Source organism: Chrysochloris asiatica, unplaced genomic scaffold, assembly GCF_000296735.1.
Source record: "Chrysochloris asiatica unplaced genomic scaffold, ChrAsi1.0 scaffold00071, whole genome shotgun sequence".
Classification (NCBI taxonomy): domain Eukaryota; kingdom Metazoa; phylum Chordata; class Mammalia; order Afrosoricida; family Chrysochloridae; genus Chrysochloris; species Chrysochloris asiatica.
In genome coordinates this window covers 7,724,725-7,739,351 of record NW_006408589.1, presented here as the reverse complement: position 1 = coordinate 7,739,351, position 14,627 = coordinate 7,724,725, and the positions used below count along the sequence as shown (strand labels likewise).

The 14,627-nt window shown below is 38.4% G+C and overlaps 1 protein-coding gene across 1 annotated transcript in view; it reads left to right on the top strand.

Annotated features, from left to right (window-relative positions):
* RANBP17 (RAN binding protein 17) overlaps positions 1-14,627 on the top strand; it is a 520,934-nt gene that overhangs the window by 405,093 nt on the left and 101,214 nt on the right. Inside the window, exons 20-21 of the mRNA XM_006864848.1 lie at positions 1,233-1,336; positions 7,411-7,499. Of these exons, the coding sequence (XP_006864910.1) occupies positions 1,233-1,336; positions 7,411-7,499 (193 nt within the window). The remainder of the gene's footprint in view (positions 1-1,232; positions 1,337-7,410; positions 7,500-14,627) is intronic.

Here is a 14,627-nt window from a genome sequence, read left to right as displayed (position 1 = left end):
TGCATATAATTCTGCATATGTCTGAGTCACCTGGAAGCCTTAATATAACAAAGGTTGCTGGGTCCCATCTTCAGAGTTTTTCATTCAGTAAATCTAGGACATTGTTGTTGTTAAGTGCCATCGAGTCAGTTCCGACTCCTAACAATCCTGTGTAGGGTTTTCGAGGAGCAGCTGGTGAGTTTGAACCGCCGACCTTGTGGTTCAAACCAACCTATGGTCCAGTGCTTATCCTGCAGCACCACACCAGGACGTCACAGTCTGGGGTAGAACCTGGGACTCTGCCACAAGTCCCCAGGTGGTGCTGTTGCTGCTGATTCAGGGACCAAAGTTTGTTTGTGGTCATCTCTGAGATCTCTTTAAAGTTCTAATCACATAGAAATCAAGTGGGGAGAGCCATACAGCAGCTACTGCCAACTAAGTATGTCTTCTTGTCTCTGCATCAGTAAAGTGAGGCTCATCGTTCCCTGTGGCATAGTATGAATGAGAGAATTAAAGAAACCCTTTATGAAAAGAATACCTTATCTTACTTATCAATTGCGCATATTCTTGTATAAAGATTCTACACTGACAGAATCCATAAGGAAACTAGCTATGACCTTTAAAGTGAAAAGGCTAACAGAAAATGAGGACTCCTCTCCCTCTTCTAGATAAAGAGCTTATCACAAGACGAAGTGTCCCCATAGAGAATATATCCTTAAGACCCAAATGACCCATGAGGGATCCTATCCTACTTGGCAGATTAAGAAAAGTTTCCCTTCCATCTATTTAACAAATTAATAAAACAGAACATAAATAAAAGAGAATAATAACTCCGAGCTATCTGGGCACCTGAGTCTGTGAGCCCTTTAGGGCCTTGGCACCTAAAGAGAAGGGAGGGGAAGACCTCTGTCTCGGAGCCTTTGAAAGTGGCCTTCCTTGAGGCATTATAGGGAAGCTCTGGGGGCCCAAAGAGCTGACGGTCTGTGATGCCTGAGGCATGAGTCTGTGTGATCCAATAAAAAGCCAAGAGAAAAAATGGCTGGTAAGTAATTTTGCTATTTCATTTAGTGCAAAAGAGACGGTGAAACACCAGAATATTCAATGAGCCAAAGCTCACAATGTGCCGTGGGTTTGAATGCAGAGTGACCCCCCTCTCAGGAACATTTCTAAGCCTGAATGAAGCATTCAGTGCCGAGACTAATGTATAATCGCATGCATTTTAAACCATGGTGACCCTTTTGTTTCTCTGATAGGCGAAGATGAGGATGAATTTGAGAATTTCATGCTGCCGCTTACAGTCTCTTTTGAAACAGTATTACAGATATTCAACAACAACTTTAAACAAGAAGATGTAAAGGTGGGTTTGTTTCCCAACATACACACAGTTTTGCTCTGTATGGGATATCCAGATCCAGAAAAGGGTTTTTGCATATCTGTGTGTGCTCCCTGCCTCATCCGCCCTGCTTTCCCAATTGCATGTATCGTTTTCACATATGCACTTTTCTAGTTGCTCATACAAAACTGACTTTGAGGTCAGCAAATGGTTTCGGCCAGTCAGTTCATGATTAGATGGCGTCGGTTTGTTTCTGGAAGCAGCATCTTCAATAGGACAATTCTGGTGCACACACCACTCTCCACAGCCCTGTCCCCTCATCTGAATCGACTTGATGGCAAGGGGCTTTGGTTTCTGGGGGAGTCCCTCATGTACCCAATATTGAACGTTGCAATATATTTATATGGAGGAATGCACAAACATAGACATGCTAAAACAGTACATTGCTAAATATTTTTTTAAACAAGAATTTATATAAATCAAGACTTTATTAAATGGCTAGGCATATATGTATAAATAGGAGCTGGTCTTGAAGTATTGCATTCTTAAACTGAACAAAGTGATTAGGATAACTGATAGCTAAATAAGGTTTTTATGTGCCTGTGGGAGCCATATTAGGATTGATTTGACAAGTCAGTTCAGCTGTGGCAACAGTCATAATATCTAAGACAACATTATGTTTTATTAGTAAAATCCTTAAGTGTAGCAAGCTGTTTGTGGCAAAACAGCCCCATATTTTAAGATGGGGGATGGGGAGCCCAAGATGAGCTAAATAGAAATTGCATCTCCTGAAATTATAATGTTTCAGGGCTATATTAAATAGATTGACACTGATGATGATTTTTAAAAGACTAATAAGTGCACCCCAGAGAATGCAGGCACCTTTGTGGATGATGCTTGAGCCCTATTTTATTGTTATTTTGATACATGTTAGAAATATTAGCTGTCATTTTGCATGGATCGTCTTCTCTTCACCAAAAAAAACCTTAATAGTAAGAAGCCAAATCAACAATGGATGGCTTTTGCAGCTAACTTTAGTGTACCTCTTCTAACAAAAAGCAATTAGCCAAATACGAGGCTTCTGCATTTAAAATAAGAGGTTAGCAGCATACACAGAATTTTAAAAATCAAATAAGGACCTTATAGATTTTCTTTGTTTATATTCCTGCTGAAATTCGTCACCAGAGCTTCTGCTCTGGGCAGCTATATATATATATTGGTATATTTGAATATTTTAATGGCTAACAAAATCCTTGCAGCCTTAAGGTGGTTGGTTGCTGCCCTTTGTCAAAAAGATGGTTGAAAAACACCATGTTTATAAAAATTACATTTGTCTCATTTGAAGATTTCATTATACTCCAAGCCCGTTTTGATCTAATTCCATCTAGTTTGATAGAAACCATCTTCCCAGAGTCATTTTTAATGGAGTTCCAAGTGATATATCCCTAAACCAGCAAGTTCTTAACGACCCTGGAAAGTGACTGCTTGATTACACTTTAACGGTATTTGCAAATAAAATCACAAGTAATTAAGGGGAAATCTCCAGGCTTTTGAGCAAGTTTGATGCATGATAACTGCCTGATTCAGCTTCATCTAGAGTAATGCTGTGTAGGCAACAGCTACTGAGATCAATAGCAACGTAATGATAGTGGCAGAATTAAGTGAGTAACCTGAGCACTGTGCCTCAGAATGCATGCAGCTGCCACGAACCAAGGCCACACAGTGCACTCCGTGCTTCCGTCCTAAATGTTCATCAAAAGACGCCCTGCAGGAAAATGGAGTTAGATGCTCTTTATTGCTGATCGTGTCTCTTGCCACATTTATCAGGGAAATTGGATTAGCAGTTGGCAGCTGCAGGTAGACAAGATTCTGCAGTGATTAAATATGCAGCTTGGCTGCATTTGTTGTGACAGACCTTTAGTAAATTCTACTGTAAGCACCATCTGTCTAATTTGTATAAAGAAAACTTGGTGCTTTAAGCTACCGATAAAGAACTAAATCTGTTGCTTTATCATAAACAAAACTTTTGCACTAAATGCTTTTAAATGTAATTTATTAGGTTAAGGCTATTTTTCTATCATGATGAATAAATAATACATGCAAAAGTGCTTTTAGGTACTTCATTTTGCAAGTACTCGAGATAAAAACAGTTCTGTTTTGTTCTTCAATAAAGTATTTAGTATTCCAACCCACAGGAGGTGATGCTGTTAAAATATCTCTATGAAAATGCCGCAGGACTGCCAAATTCATTTAATTTGCAACCCTTACCAGGATTTTCTAACTCCCTATTTATAGATATTTTTCGGATGCAGATTTCAGGATGAGCGTAAACATTAAGGACCTGTGTTGCCAAATTGAAATATGGTTGTGAGGATAGAGAATACTGCACAACTGTCCGATTTATAGCTTTGTTTTTTATACTTAGTCCTAATAAAATTGAAGAGAACATTGAATTTTTGTCTTGGGCTTTTCTTTTCAAAGTAAAGAGGAAAAGAGAGAAAGTGGTGTGACAGTTCCTGGGTCCAGAGCATTATTTTTTTAAAACTCCCCCCTAAAATTGCATCTATAGTAAAATACAGTTCAAAACTCTCCTCACTCATGCATCATTTTTGATGTGGCTATCGGTTTTAAGGAAAATGAATGAAAACTTCTCGGAGGAAGAGGAGCAGTTAAATAGGAACCTGCTATCTTTAGTCCCTTCGTAAAAACTCCACAATGTTAAATTATTTAAAATCCTTGATTTTCAGCATGCGCACATTAAAAGTTTTCGCACTAAGTGCCAAATGTTGCAAACAGCACTTTAACAGAATGATTTTGCTTTGATCCCTGTAGCAGTTCCTGAATAATTTATCACAGGTTATTGCCTTAATTCTGGAGAGGGATAGAGCAATAAAGGCAGATGAAAACACTCCAGTTGAAACACCTTGGGGCCTGCTCATTCCTCTGACACGGCTCTTTTGTTGGAACTATTTAGAGGTTATTAAGATGTGTCTCCAGAATTAAGAGTATGCTGTAAGGATGAAGACAGCCATCTTAATTCTAAAGACAAAGCACAATGACCCTTCACCTTCTTTTTCTTTGTTGTTATTATATAGTAGAATTATGAGGATAATATTATAGCTGCCCCCAGTAGTACCACTACAGTAAAGGGTCTGTCAGACTTTCCATTAGAAACCCTGTTTGGGGGGTCAGGGTGGAAGGAGCCGTGTTTCAGCTGTTTCCCAGCCCATCAGTCTCACGCTTGGCACATAGACAACCGTTCACCGCACAGCGACTGAAGCACGCAGCACTTTCTCCCTGAAATACCCAAACAGGAATCTTGAGGATTACCTACCCCAGACTTATCCCACTCCCCAAAACAACCTCCCTAAAAATGAAGTGCCTCTCGCTTTTCAGATCAGTCAGGTGTTGAGCAATCATAGTATGTGTTGTTGTTGTTGTTGTTGTTGTTGTTGTTAAGCACCATAGAGTCGGTTCCAACTCATGGCGACCTTGTATAGCGTTTCCGACCTTGGGGTTCAAGCTGACCTTTTGCTGTCCGGTGATGGTGATTTATCCTGCAGCGCCACACATACACAGAGAAGGAGAACTGTAACTTTCTGACTAGAGCTCTTTGTATTTCTTAAGCGAGTCTTGGTGGTGCGGTGGTTAATACGATCAGTTGCTAACCCAAAGGTCGGTGGTTCAAACCCACCAGACATTTTATGTGAGAGAAAGATGAGGCAGTCTGCTTCCATAAAGATTTACAGGCTTGGAAACCCTATGGGGCCGTTCAACTCTCCTAAAAGGCCGCTATGAGTTGGAATCGACTTGGCAGCAGAGGGTTTGGGTTTGGTCCTGTTGCAAATGAGATGGTAACTTGTGGCTACTCCCCCAGCCTAGATTTCAATCAGCTCATCCCCCTGTCTCTCAGATGGTTGAGTAGCCTAGTTGAGTTCCGTGTTAACAGTATGAGGTTCATACCAGAACTAGGTATGTGTCAGCTATGGAGTAAGTACTCCCTTACCTTACTGTTGGTGTATCTGTGTAGCTCACTGTAGTGCTCTCTGCTGCTTTAAGATAAAAGGTATTCTTTGAGCACAAGAAATCTTTTTCCTACTCAGATTAACGCATTGTTTTCTTGCTCAGTTGAATCTATTGAAAATATTCATTTAGTTATTAAATTGTTAAATGCTTCCTCTGCTCTAGAGTAACATTTTATCAAATAGAAGTTGAGTATAATTTCCTAGGCACATTTTACTGAATTAAAAAACATCGATAGATTGATTCCCTGTCAATTGGAGCACAATGAACCTCATGGAGATAGTCTAAAATAAATATTATTTTATTAAGTACTTTGTGTAGTAGGCATAAAGAAAGTAAAACTCATGATTCCTGTTGACGAATTTACAGTTGAGTTGTGGGTACATTATGTGTGTGAGAGAGTTTAAGAGTGTTTGAAGGATAGCCTGTAAGTGTACATAATAAAAATAAAACCAAAAGATCACTCTTAACAGAAAGACTGCAAAGCTAAGCGGTCAGAATGGAATTGTTGGAAGAAAGCTTGTTAAAAGATGTTTTGCCCCGACAGCTGAAACAGGTTTCAGGTGGTGAAAATAGGTTGTTGCATATGGCAAAATGTTGTTCGTTTGTTTGTTTGTTTAAAAACAAAAACAGGTCATATGAAAGAACTGCAAGGTCAGCCAATTATAGAAAACAAGATCTGAGGAATTATGAGAGATAGAAGAGTAAGTCGCTTAAAGAGTTGAAACAGGAATTCAGTTTTCATATTTAGAAACGCAGATAGCCGTCATTATATAAACTGTTAGTCTGTACAAACAGGATATTTTTAGAAACAGCATGTAGTTATATATTGAGCCACGTTTTAGGTGGGAGGGAAGAGAAATTCCAGATTCTCTTGACAGTTAAATAAACAGTGCATTGTAAGTTACTTTGAAATGTTAGTCAACTGTTACGGTGATGTCAGGACTCTTTAATGATAATTATTAAACTTCCTGAAGAGATCTTCATTTACTACCAAAATGTGAGGAAACAAAAAAAACCTGGTGAAGGGAACAGTTTAGACATCATTTTCTGGCAGAATGTTTCCACTGAAACAGTATCTTCAGAAAACACAGTAGCATATCTCAATTATCCCGCCCTCTTGTTTTGCAATTACGTTGATTTGTGCTCTTTGTGCTACCATTCTGGCATCTGTTCCTGGGTTTTCTTTTTCTTCCCAAGCTTCATCCTCAGGACAGCTTAATTAAGAGTCCAGACTACTAGTCAGGTCTCCTTCCTTTTAATAGTCAAGTGTTTTCTCTCTAAAAGGAAATTCTTAGGGAACGTCCAGTATGTATGTATCAGGCCCTCTGCTAGGCATATTTTCATAAGCGTGCTAAATTTATTCCTCACAGTAATTTGTGAAAGAAGATTATTAGTCTCTTTTATAGAGGAAAAACAGAGACTAGGCTTTTCTTTAAGTATTAAGAGTTAAGAAGTAGAACTGGATTCAAATTCGAGTCTCTGGTTACTTTCGTTTCTTCTTGGTGAGTACAACTACTATTCTAGGTGAGCAGGCCACTTGTTAGTTTCTTTATTTAAATAAGATTTTTTTAAAAAAGTTATTCTAGAATAGTTTTATGTTGTCCTTAGTTATTAAGGATATTCATTAAGGATCTTTATATGCCAATATGTTTCCAGAATAGACTCTAAATCGTTTGTTCATACATTTTGATGTGTATGTAAAATTTGCTGTCATTAGATAATGTCTAGACCATGTACATTTCTGTTTTGTGAGATTATTAATTCTGTTCTTTATTTCTTTCTAATTTGGTATTATTCAGAAACAAAGTATATTAACGCAAACGTTCCTAAACTACTGGAATTATAACTTAGCTCAATTTATAAGAAGTGAGGTGGAGTTGGTCAGTAGATTTGATGTCCTGTTTGTGTAAAGAGTCTATGAGTCTATGGTTTTGCTCTACAGAAAGGGATCTGAGCGAGACATTTTAGCTAATGAATCAAAATCAGATATGTGGTCATTATTGCCTGATTATTACTCCATCTGCTCTGCGCTAACGTGAAAATCAATTACTGTGTCTCTTTCCCACTGACAGCGTATGTTGATCGGGCTGGCAAGAGATCTTCGAGGGATTGCCTTTGCACTGAACACAAAGACCAGCTACACCATGCTGTTTGACTGGATGTATCCTTATTACACTGTGACAATACCAGCTCTGTGCACAGAGGGATGCCAGGCCCCTCGCTTTCGTTTAATAGTATGGCACAGTAGGGAAGAGGAAACAAAGCTAAATGAACTAATGTGTAATCAGCTAAAAATTACAGCACAGTGGCAGCAGTGCAGATAACTGAGCACAGCATTTGGAGACCCAGCTCAGAAAGGTCACTTTTTTGGTGCCTTTAGATATTGACAACTTAAAAACTACAGCCCCAAACGATTGTTTATGTTGTGGCTTACAACATTAACTAGGAATCAGTGAGTCCTACCATTTGGCATTTTTGAGGAGCTTTGAATCTCTACTCATCTTAATTAGGAGGGAGCAGAGAATTTCACTTTATCTCTTTGAGGTTTAATTCATCATGCTATAGTTTTTCATCATCATGGAAATACTAATGGACAGGAAAAAGAGGAAATACATGTTGAGGATTTTTCATTCAGTGTAAAATTTGAAATTACCTTTGCCAAGACTTAGTACAGACAGCAAAGCTAAATAAATAAATAAACATCCGGCACAGAACTGCCTCCCCATTGAAGAGTGAAAAGAGCATGGCCTTTGGTGTCAGATGGACGAGGCTTGAAATCCCAGTTCTCCATTAAACGTGGGCACGTTCCTTCACCTCACTAAGTCTGTTTCCTCATCTAAAAAAGTAAAGAATCCAGTATAGGTTTTCTGTATTAGCTTAAGAGTAGATCATGCATTTCTTTGGTTCGTCTGGCACATATTTAGTGGTCCTAAATGGTTCTTAATTAGTACTGTTTTAGGAGTTATTGTGAGGTTCCTCATCAGTCTTAATATTGTTGTTAAGTTGTTGTGATGTGTTGTCAGGTCAGTCGGTTCCAATTCATAGCAGGCCTGTATAGAGTTTCTGAGGAGCAGCTGGTGGATTTGAACCACCAATCTTGCAGTTCAAATCGACCTTGCAGTCCAGTACTTGTCTTGCAGTGCTACACCAGGGCTCCATAAGTCTTAGTAGGAATTGATAATCTAAGCAAGTCATATAAGTATAATTGAATTGCTTTTATGCCTTTTATGCATGAAACCATCAGAGCACATAAGCTTTAAGAGTACAGAATTTAAGTTCTTTAGTTTTAAAGCTAATTTCATTTCCAGGTTACAGTTTCTCAGATATTCTGTTCAAACCAGTCCTATCCAAACATCTCTCACAAGATAAATTGCATAAAAGGTACTCTTCTGCCACAGTTAATGGCTAGGTGGTGGTGGTGTGTTGTGGAGTCAGTTCCGACTCATAGTGACCCTGTACAGGGTTTCCGAGGCTGTTCATCTTTATAGAAACAGAAAGCCTCATCTTTCTCCTGTGGAACAGCTGGTAGTTTCTTACTGCTGACCTTGAGGTTAGCAGTCCAGTTCGTAACCACTATGCTACCAGAGCTCCTTAGAGTTATGGCTAGAGATAAACCTAAAAGGGGATCTGGACATGTTTTAGGGAGTACTCTGTAATTAAGTATTTTCAAAGATTAATTTGAGTAGTTGACAAAGAAGTTGATATTAAAGTCTACTTCATTGGACCCATGAAAGTTGGATAGAGAAAAGAATTTTCCGTATCAGTGAGGAATCATGTATATCTTAAAATCAACAAACAGTATATTGCATAAGGCAAATCAACTACAAAGGACCTCTTTAAAGTATTAAAGAACAAAGATGTCACTTTGAAGACCAAGGTGCACCTGACCCAAGTCATGGTATTTTTCAGTCGCCTCATATGCATGTGAAAGTTGAACGGTGAATAAGGAAACCTAAGAAGAAGTGATGCCTCTGAATTGTGGCTTTGGCAAAGAATATTGAATGTACCATGAGCTGCCGTAAGAACAAACAAAGCTGTCATGGAAGAAATACAGTCTTATACTTCTTAATAATCCTTAGAAGTGAAGATGGTGAAACTTCATCTGATGTACTTTGGATGTGTATTCAGGAAGGCCAGGCCTCTGGAGAAGGATATCACGTTTGGTCTAGAGTAGGCGATATAGTGGAAGATCTCCAACGAGACGGATTGACACACTGGCTGCAACAGTGAGCTCAAACATAGCAGCCATCGTGCTGATGGCAGAGGACCAAGCAGTGTTTCGTTCTGTTGTACACAGTGTCACTGTAAGTCAGAACAGATTCAACAGCACCTAACAACAACAACAATAATGTACATGAACAAATTGTAAATTTTAACACAGGAGGTAACACCATTCTTTTAACTATGAAGGATAAACTGGAATTACCTGTAGTTCTTTTATTTCTCTAAACATACATAGCAGCTAGCTAGCTCCCAAAGTGAAAACTCTTCATGTATTTGGAACTTCATCAGAATCTGGTATTGGCACTTAGAAACTAATGACTTTGCGTCCAAATGACAATCACAGGATGCTCAGCAACTAACATTCATGTTTTCCTCACCAACAATACTGCAAGTCAAGGTTAGAAACCTTCCCCACAATGCCAAACATGGAAATAGCTGCCATCATTGATAACTGCCAAAAAATTTAGAGAAGATACTGTCATTACGTCTTTTCCATTTCCTTCACTTAGCTCTTGTTTTGTTTTTTTTTTTGGTTTTTTTTTTTTTTTGTAGCCCTTTGGAAATGAAACTTTTTGTCCAGCAGATGGCAGAAAATAGCAAATGGAAAACCTTGAGACTTATGTTTTGTTTTGAACTAGAAACCGTTGTCTTCTTCATTTGACCATACACTTTGATGTTATTAAGGTCAAGGGCGGAGGGCGAAGTGTCAGTTATACAAGAAGCTGTGTTAGATTGCCAAACAGGGTGGTTTGGTGCCTGCCTTGCTTATAATAATTGAATTTCAGTAGCAAATCAGCTTCCTTGGGAAAAGGCCAAAGGCTTTTCATAATTGTATTGACAACAAAATGAATATGATAAATGGTGTTCATTCAGTTGAGACAAGATTTATAGTTTTCCTTTGGGCAAGGGATGAAGAGCAAATATTTATAATAATAGTAAAATTTGTTTAAAAGTTGCATTATTTGATAATTCAAAAAGCTTTATTAAAATATTTTGAAATACTTTAAGCAGTTTCAGGTGATAAAGTACAAATTCTTTCCAAACTATTCAAGTAATGCAAAAATGAGTAAGTATATGATATATTAAAAAAACCGTGGATATGAAAGTCATTTGTTCTTCCTGAAATATTGATATGTCAAACCGTCAGTGATGATCCCCACATTACTGCTGGGGAAAGTTTATTTGCCTTTTATCCACATAAATGTGTGTTCTTTAATTTGTTATACAGTCCTTCAGAATGCAGAGGAAACATCCTATAAGAGCACATGTCATCTTAAAGTCAAAATGCATTTTATTTATGGAGATGATTTGATAAAATGCTATTTTAGTGGTGAGCTATTTAATTCACAGCCATTTCTGTAAACACTGACTGCATTAACTGCCGCACACACTGCTGCATTACTTATCCCTCTGTCCTTCCAAAACGAAATTGCCTGAAACTATGCAGCAACCATCTTGATAAATTGTTTCCACTGCTGAAGAATTGAAGTGAAGAAGGATCAGTGATAGACTTCTTTGGCCCTATGATAAAAGCTCTACAAAAGCAAGCACTTTACCTTACAGGGTATTTAATTCCCTGGTTTAAACTTTTCTCTGATCGTACTTAGACCGCAGTATCAAAAACCCAGAAAGAAACTGGGAAAAAGAAATAATAAAGGAATTTATGATATTGTTTCGTCATACTCAGTCACTTAATTCTCACAATCTAATATTTGAGCCCACTATCTTTCAGTCGGGCAGTCATCACTGTTTATTAATGACCAAGTCATGTGTATAAATATATTACACGTAACCAGACAAGACAAATCAGTGAGATATGTTGGAGAGCTTGAACTTTGGAATAGAACAATCTTAGATTCTAGTCTGACTTGGTGATGTGTGGAGTGTTGGGTAAGTCACTGAATGTCTCAAGAGTCCTTTTCCATAAAACAGGGCTCATGACTCATCCCACTGATGTGGTGTAAGAAGTGAGTGAATTGAGTTACGTAAGAGCCTTCTGCAGCATGGGGCAAAAAGTAAAACTCGTACTGTTTGTTCTTTTTCCTAGTAATGGCATGAAACACAGGAACCCCAGTAACTCACTGTTTCAACAAATTGGTCTAAGGACTGTTCCATGTGTTATGAAGGACATAGAATTACATAAATTCTACCTTAACATGAGCTTCTAGTTTTAGAGAGTAAGTTAGATACCTACATAAATGACCACTATGGCACAGAGCAATTTCCTTAAGCTAGAGGATGAGGGAGGGCTCTGTTAAAATGAAGATACTGCCTTGGATCTTACCAAGGAGGTAGGATTGGAGCATGTGGAAATAGGAATGACAGGTTTTCAGTTTACCTAAATGTCTCAAATATATTGTTCTTTAGAAGCCCACAATCGCATGGTTACACAAACAACTAGTAAACAATTAAATATCAGTATGTTATGACAAAGATTCCATGTTAATTAATCATCAGAACGTAAGAAGTATGAAGCTAGAAAAACTCGAGGCCATCAGAAAGTGAACTGGAAAGCATAGAGACCAGTGACGTAGGTGTACATGAGCTGCAATGGACTGGTATTGGCCACTTTGTACAGACATGGCCTACTATGCTGGGAATGACAGATTGAAGAGGACTGGCATCATAGTCATTGTCAAAACATTTTTCAAGATGAAGCATACTAGCAGTGACAGGATAATATCCATATACCTACATGGAAAACCACTTAATACAACTATGATTCAAATTTACGCACCAATCATTCATGCCAAAGATGAAGAAATGCAAAGTTTTTTACCAACTTCTGCAATCTGAAATTGACAAAATGTGCTATCAAGATACATTGATAATTACTGGTGATTTAAATGCAAATATTGGAAACAGAAAAGGGAAATAGATAACTGGAAAATATGGATGTGGTTATAAAAATAAGGCCAGACGGAGATTGCATGATAGATTTTGCAAGAGCAACAACTTACTCATTGCAAACATCTTTTTTTCAACAACATAAAAAGTTATATAAACATGGACCTCACAGATGGAATACATGTTAATCAATTGGCCATATCTACGGTGTCCTGGTGTCACACTGTAGGATAAGCACTGGAATACATGGTCAGTTTGAACCTTGAGGTCTGCAGTTCAAACTCACCAGCTGCTCCTTGGAAACCCTATACAGGGTTGCTATGAGTCGGAACTGACTCAACGGCGCTTAACAACAATTTGGAAAGAGATGATGGAGAAGCTCAATATCATCAACCAAAACAAGGTCAGAGGCTGGCTGCAGAACTGAAACTGCCCATGTGCAAATTCAAGTTGAAATTGAAAAAAAAAAAAAATTACAAGTCCATGAGAACCAAAATATGACTTGACTATATCCCCACCTCAATTTAGAGAACATCTCAATAATAGATACAATATGTTGAATACTAAACACCAGACAAATTGTGGGTGACGCCAAGGATATCATCCTTGGAAAAAGGAAACGGCCAATAAAAAGACAGGAAAGAAAGAAAAGATCAAATGAGTAACAGAAGAAACTTAAATTTGCTCTTGAAATCAGAGTGGTTAAAGCAAATAGAAAACTAATGAAGTAAATGAGCTGAACACAGAGTATTTGAAAGGACAAGTCAAGAAGAAAAGGTACACTATTACAATGATGTGCAAAAATTTTGAGTTAGAAAACCAAAAAAGGAAGAACATGCTCAGTATTCCCCAAGTTGAAAGAATGAAGAAGAATTGATGCCTTTGAATCATGGTATTGGCAAAGAATATTTAATATACCATGGACTGCCAGAAGAACAAACAAATCTGTCTTGGAAGAAGTACAGCCGGAATATGCCTTAAAAATGAGGGTGGAGAGACTTCATCTCACCCACTTTAGACATGTTATCAGAAGAACCCAATCGCTGGAAAAGGACATTGTGCTTGGGTAAGTAGAGAGTCAATGAAAAAAGAGGACTACTCTCAAAGAGAAGACTTGAAACAGTGGCTGCAGCAACGGGCTCAAGCATAACAGTGACTATGAAGATGACGCGGGACCCGTCAGTAGTTCATTCTGTTGTGCATAGGGCTCGCTATGAGTTGGAACCAACTTGACAGCACCTAACAACAGAACATAGCAAAGATGCTTGCAAAAGGCCATACGAACATATAGGAGAAAGAGAGTGGTGGTTTTTGACAAAATAGGGAAGGCTTCCCAGGGGAATGAAAGTTGGGCTAGGGTTGAAAGATGGATAGTCATTTGTGAGACGGAGAAGAGCAAAGGCCTTCAAGCAGCAGTTGCCTTCAGGTGTTTGCACCTTCAAGGTGGTGATTGTGGTTATGTGCTGTGGAGTTGGTTCCGACTCATAGCGACCCTGCACAGGGTTTCCGAGGCTGTACATATTTATGGGAGCGGAAAGCCTCGCCTTTCTCCCGTGGAGCAGCTGGTAGTTTTAAGCTGCTGACCCTAAGATTCGCAGCCCAATTCATAACTACTACGCTACCAGAGCTCCTGCACCTTCAAGGAGCACCTTTAAAATAAGTTCTGATCTGGCAGGCCTTTTCTGTACTGGAAATATATTATCACACTCTTATAATACCAGCAGGGTTTTTTGTTTGTTTGTTTTTAAGTTTTTATTGTGAATTGAGTGAAAATTTACAGGGCTGATCATCAGTTTTACATTCAACAAATCATATACTTTGTTTCATTACAATGCTTATAATCCTCTCCAAGTACCATCAGTTAACAGTATTTCTCTCTATTCATTTTAGTTCTTTTTTAACACTCGTGCAATATATATAATAATTTACACTGCCAAAAGGCACATTCTGCAAATCTGCCTCCTGGCCACCAGCTCTCAGTTCCTCTCTTTCCATGAATCTAGAGTCCTCAGCTGCTTCCTCTCTCCATATAGCTCCATCTCTGGTGTTGCTGCTTCTCTGGATAAGGTCCCACATTCTGCTTGTGCTCTTCTCCCTTGATGGTCCTAGGGTCCTCTGTTTCTGAACTGTAAGATTAACTAATCCCCTGTTTTTGTTATAAGTTTTCTACCTTTACAATTGTGACAGTCACAATTAGTCATGATAACAATTAATCACT